The following is a 5,000-nucleotide window of genomic DNA, read 5'->3' on the forward strand; positions in this document are numbered from 1 at the left end:
CAGGATTTGCTTGGCAAACTTCAATCCATTTTTGTACTGCTTCTGCTCGTAGCATTTCTATGGAGATACAAACAGATTTCAGATACAAACAAATGCTCAGCATTTAAGATAATTCAAAAGCATTTAAGATAATTCAAATCACTTAAGTGAAAATGTAAAAAGTATGATAGGATAATACAGATAATTTCAAAACTTGGACTACATTAATTTGCAAAACATACTACTTATCAGTCATAATATACACAATCTCCAACACACTATTTCTAATGATTAACAATATACACTTTGCTAAAATCAAGACATTAATAATTCAATACAAACAAAAAAAGTACATGTATATAAATATAAATATAAATATATATATATATATATATATATATATATATATATAATATATATATATATATATATATATATATATATATATATATATATGTATATATATATATATATATATATATATATATATATATATATATATATATATATATATAATTACACAAAAATAAAATGGCAGTATCAGATAATTGTTGCTTGAAAAGAACAACTCTTGGGAGAAAAAAGTAAATAAATAAATAAATAAATAAATAAATAAATATATAAATAAATAAGTAAAAGTAAATTTAAAAAGTCAAGATTACAAATGTTCAAAAATAATGCTAAAAAATGAATGCCTGACTAAACTCAGTGGTATATACAAGTCTAATAAGACCATAAAACTCCCATCAATAAAATCTATTCATAGGATCTGAACAGAAACACTTTCCATCAAGTGTCTCTGAGAATAAAAAACACATGACATCTGCACATCTTTATCTTATCCTGTTTCTCATCTTCTCCTTATGTAAAAGCCATAGACTGCACAATCTGATAGAAATATATATTGTATGTACATTATGTCCATGTGCATGTGCTCCACAGAGACCAGAATGCCTGCATACACACAGTCATCATCAACAGATTTGTACCAGTGAGAAATACTGCCTCATGCTTTGGTTCTGATGCCATCAAGTAACCAGATATGATGGAAAGGAGTATGATACCACTGGATAACCTTGAGAGACAAGCAGCAGAATTTCACAATTAATAGGTAACTACCCACTTGGTATGTCTTAGATTTTCAATAGACTTAAAATTAATCCAATTTAAACATTGGTAAGAATAGCATGAAGCTTCTACGGGATTTACCAAAATAACTGCACTGAATTGCATTACAACTTAAATATTCTTAAATATTCTTTCCATGCAAGACTAGTGCACTCATTTTACCTCCGTGATGTTCCAGTACAAAGTAAGAAAATCAGATCCCAAAGACCTATATGTTTTCTTCATTCAACTTATTAATACCCTTGCTGTTGCCTAGCCTACCAATTCTAGCAATATCCACAGCACGTATTTCTAAATTTTTAACATTCATGAGCAGCTAAGGACTGTAACCCTTATGAATGTTAATAGCTAAATTGTCTATATCTGTATCTACCTGTTTCTCAGTCTCATTTTTTTTTCATTTACAAATAATTAACTATAAAAAACAAATAAACAAACAAACTTAATATATTCATTAACAAACACTGAGATAGACTGTATGGTGTTTATCACTGGTAGTGATAAATTGTTTACGAGAGATATATTTGGTACTTTTAGTCCATGTGAATCATAGAAAGAAACCAGAATGGCACCAACTCAAACACCTAGACAAGCCCTTGTGCATACTGCCACTCTGAAAATGGATGACAAAACTATTCTGGCAAGATAAGTGTACAGACCTAATCCCTCAAGAACAAGTCTACGATTTACCTTCCTGAATACATATGCTGAACATGTTTTGCCTTTTGCTGGCATCCCAAAGGCATAGCAACTACAGCAATTGCGTGAAGCTACACTACTGTTATGCAAATTTAACCCATTGATACTGGGAGTACATGCATGTTTATTTACAGATGGCTCCACAAGTGCTTTGTTACAAAAAATGTTATTCTTCAAATTTTGGGAAAGAAAAGTTCATATTCATTTTATTATCATTGATAAAATTATAGTAATAATAATAATAATATGTGTTAATAATATTAGTATTAATAACAACTATAACAATATTAAAAATGTGAACTCTTTCTCCCAATTCTAACTAAAGAGGGAACCATCTATGTACAAACAACACTGACAAATTGAAATTACAGTGGATAATGCATGTATACAGCACCAATGGGTTAATTTTACATAAAAGATTCTTTACTTGCATAATGCCAGAATAAGTTTTAACTTTTTATTTATTCCCTTTCTATGGTATAAGGCTGACTTTTTGGAAACGAACTGCCAAACTGAGTAACAAAATATGGTGGACAAAGACTTTGGTATATATTTACATGGGAACTACACTAAGTTGGGGAAATTCTAAGGAAACCGCAACAAAGAAAGGAAAACCGCTACACTCACAGATACACGTAATACCCTGCCCAGGCCACATTTCAGAAAAGAACGAAATAAGTTTCCACAAATGCCGCACGGCCCATCGTGATTGGGTAGAGGTTCATGGGTACGGTGCCCAGGTAAGGAAAAAGGCGACTGGGTGGGGGTCCCGAGACAAAGCCCACAGGTCAGGGAGGTTTCTCGTTTAATGTTAGTAGATTCCCAGGAGGGATTCCAAGGCTGACTGGAGTATTAGGGACTAGTTTCAGAGGGCGCAATCATTTTGTAAACAATTATTCAGGCTTTGAAGAAGGAATGGGAATGAAAATTTGAAAAATTTGAAATCTAAACATGCTGCTAACGAGGAAACAATCTGCAATAAAAAAAATCTTATCCTAAACAAAGTGTTTACATAAGAAGTTAAGGCAATTTCTCCATTACAAATGCACTTTACACCTTAACCTGCCAAAGTAATTTCTATAAATGTGTCTGTTGACTGAAACGAGACAAAGACCTTCTCCTAGCGCACACCAAATGTATTTTTTTAATGTAGCGTACTTTACCTTCCGTCACTCCACTCACTGTTTACGCTTTCCCTGGGGTTCGTCCCTTACATTTGCCTTCCGTCCACGTAACTTAGACATGGCTATTCAAGACTGTGACGACAGCGAGTAAATGCGAACGGCATCCACCTCGTGCACTTCTCACTCCACAAATCGCAGGGAAATGTAAACGTTCTCATTTTCTGAGCTTCCAAGTGCCATTCGTGTTATATGTGAGGATTCGCACGTTCTCGGAGGCGAGGGCTGCAAACAGCGCACAAATCTCGTGATTATGCGCGTTGACACCGCTGCGTCCCCTTTCCCGGGGAACGCGAGAAAGGCCTTCCGGGCGAGGAAGCCGTCTGGAGAATTCGCCCTTGAGTGGAAGCACTGAGCCCAGGGCCGTGCCGCCCCCCCACGTGGCACCCCGGGGGCCTCTCGAAGGCCGGGCCTCCGGGCCGCCCCTCCCCCTCCCCCCCCCGGCCGCTCGCCCTCGAGGCCCGAGCTGCCTCCTGCCCCCCGCCCGCCGCCCCCCCGAGGGGCACCCGCCGGGCGGCCTCCCGCGGGCGCCCGGCGTCGCGCCCGCGCCGCCCGTGGGCCCTGCCGCCCGCGCCCCGCAGGCCTCGGCCGCAAGGCCAAAAGGAAGATTTGTTTTCGTGCAGACGAGAGGCGCCTCGGCCATGCGCCTCGTCACTCACCAGAATTCGCTTAAATAGGGAGTTTTCCTTCGGCGGAAGCTGCTGTTTTTTCGGGTCCATGGCTGTCTATGTGTTGGCGGGGTTATTTATGGCGTGAGCGACCCCAGTCTCTCGAGAGTAGCGTAAAAAGCCCCAAAGCCCGCGTGTACCGGCCAAGATGGCGGCTCCAGGAGGTGACGTCACGGAAATGACGTCATGTAAACAATGATGGCGCCTCGCGTTCGAGTTCCTTTTTTTTATTTTCACGGCGCTCGCAGGCACCGCCGTCTCGCCTTCGCCGTGTTTTAGGTGCTTGCCTTTATTGGTCTGACTTTGAAATTTCATAGCTTGATGAATTTGTTTTGTGATATATTTCCACACTCGAATTAGCACCCACGAGGGGCATTCGACGTGTCTCTTCGGAACCACATATTCTACCCTTATAATTCCCGAAGCACTTATAAGTCAGTAGCTATTATTTTTAAAAATTATATCTCTTCCAATGGATAATTTTCCTTTTTTCCTGGCGCGACTGTCGGCAGCACGTGTCGAGAGGAGCGAGGAGGTCGAATGCGCCGCCAGCTGATGGCCTCCAACGTCAAAACATTCGCGTCGCAACTCCAGGACTTGACTCATGAGTATCGCTTTTTTTTTTTTTTACTCACGCTTGATTCACTCTCGCCTTTCCTCTCGGGAGCAGCTGCTGGACGGAGATCTGTGTCAGCTGGAAATTCGCAGGGAGCTTTAAGGAGAAGAGGGTTTAACTGAAGTAAGTATGGCAGGGAAACTTTCACAAGGAGATAAATATTCCCCGATTTTTTTTCCATTTTTTTCTGGTTTTATTTTATTTTATTTTTTTTTTTTTCTGAAGATTCACGGGATTTATTTTGAATGTATGGTTCCTTACGTAAGATAATTTCAGCAAAGGTTGGCGGTGTTGGTGTTGAAATTTTGCCAACTATTTACTTAATGACTTTATTCATTCATTTATTCATTCTTGGCATTTCAGCTCCTTCATTCATTCATCAGTTTCTCCGTACAGCTCAGTGTATGATATTATTGTGATAGAAAGAAAAGAACAAAGTATGGAAGAATGTATAATATGACATGTACAAAACATTATACATGTTAATAAATATACTTTGGTAAATAGACAGTATTATTTGGAAAAAGACAACCGGTGAGTCTTCGTAAGATGATCTTATTTTCATAAGAGGAAGGACGTTTTCCAGTGTAAGTTACAAATAAAAGGTGATATTTCATAATATAAATAACCAGTTACATGGCAATATGTAACACAAGTATCATATAGCACATATATTTGAGAAATCAGTCTAATGAAGTATAGGGGAGAAGCATGGCAGAAAAAAACAGA

General features: G+C 38.6%; 2 protein-coding genes across 2 annotated transcripts in view; one reads left to right on the top strand and one right to left on the bottom strand.

Moving 5' to 3' along the window:
* Nucleotides 1-3,852, bottom strand: part of LOC119576068 (N-alpha-acetyltransferase 15, NatA auxiliary subunit-like) — a 66,068-nt gene extending 62,216 nt beyond the window's left edge. The window contains exons 1-2 of the mRNA XM_037923597.1: nucleotides 3,647-3,852; nucleotides 1-57 (exon numbers count right to left, since the gene is read on the bottom strand). The exon at nucleotides 1-57 is cut by the window's left edge and continues 22 nt beyond it. Of these exons, the coding sequence (XP_037779525.1) occupies nucleotides 1-57; nucleotides 3,647-3,706 (117 nt within the window). The 5' untranslated portion in view covers nucleotides 3,707-3,852. The remainder of the gene's footprint in view (nucleotides 58-3,646) is intronic.
* A 329-nt stretch (nucleotides 3,853-4,181) lies between these two features.
* The window catches only part of LOC119576070 (ras-related protein Rab-33B-like), a 13,351-nt gene continuing 12,532 nt past the window's right edge, over nucleotides 4,182-5,000 (top strand). The window contains exon 1 of the mRNA XM_037923601.1: nucleotides 4,182-4,394. The gene's annotated coding sequence lies outside the window, so the exon portion shown is untranslated. The remainder of the gene's footprint in view (nucleotides 4,395-5,000) is intronic.

The sequence above is a fragment of the Penaeus monodon genome, chromosome 8, assembly GCF_015228065.2.
Source record: "Penaeus monodon isolate SGIC_2016 chromosome 8, NSTDA_Pmon_1, whole genome shotgun sequence".
Lineage (NCBI taxonomy): Eukaryota > Metazoa > Arthropoda > Malacostraca > Decapoda > Penaeidae > Penaeus > Penaeus monodon.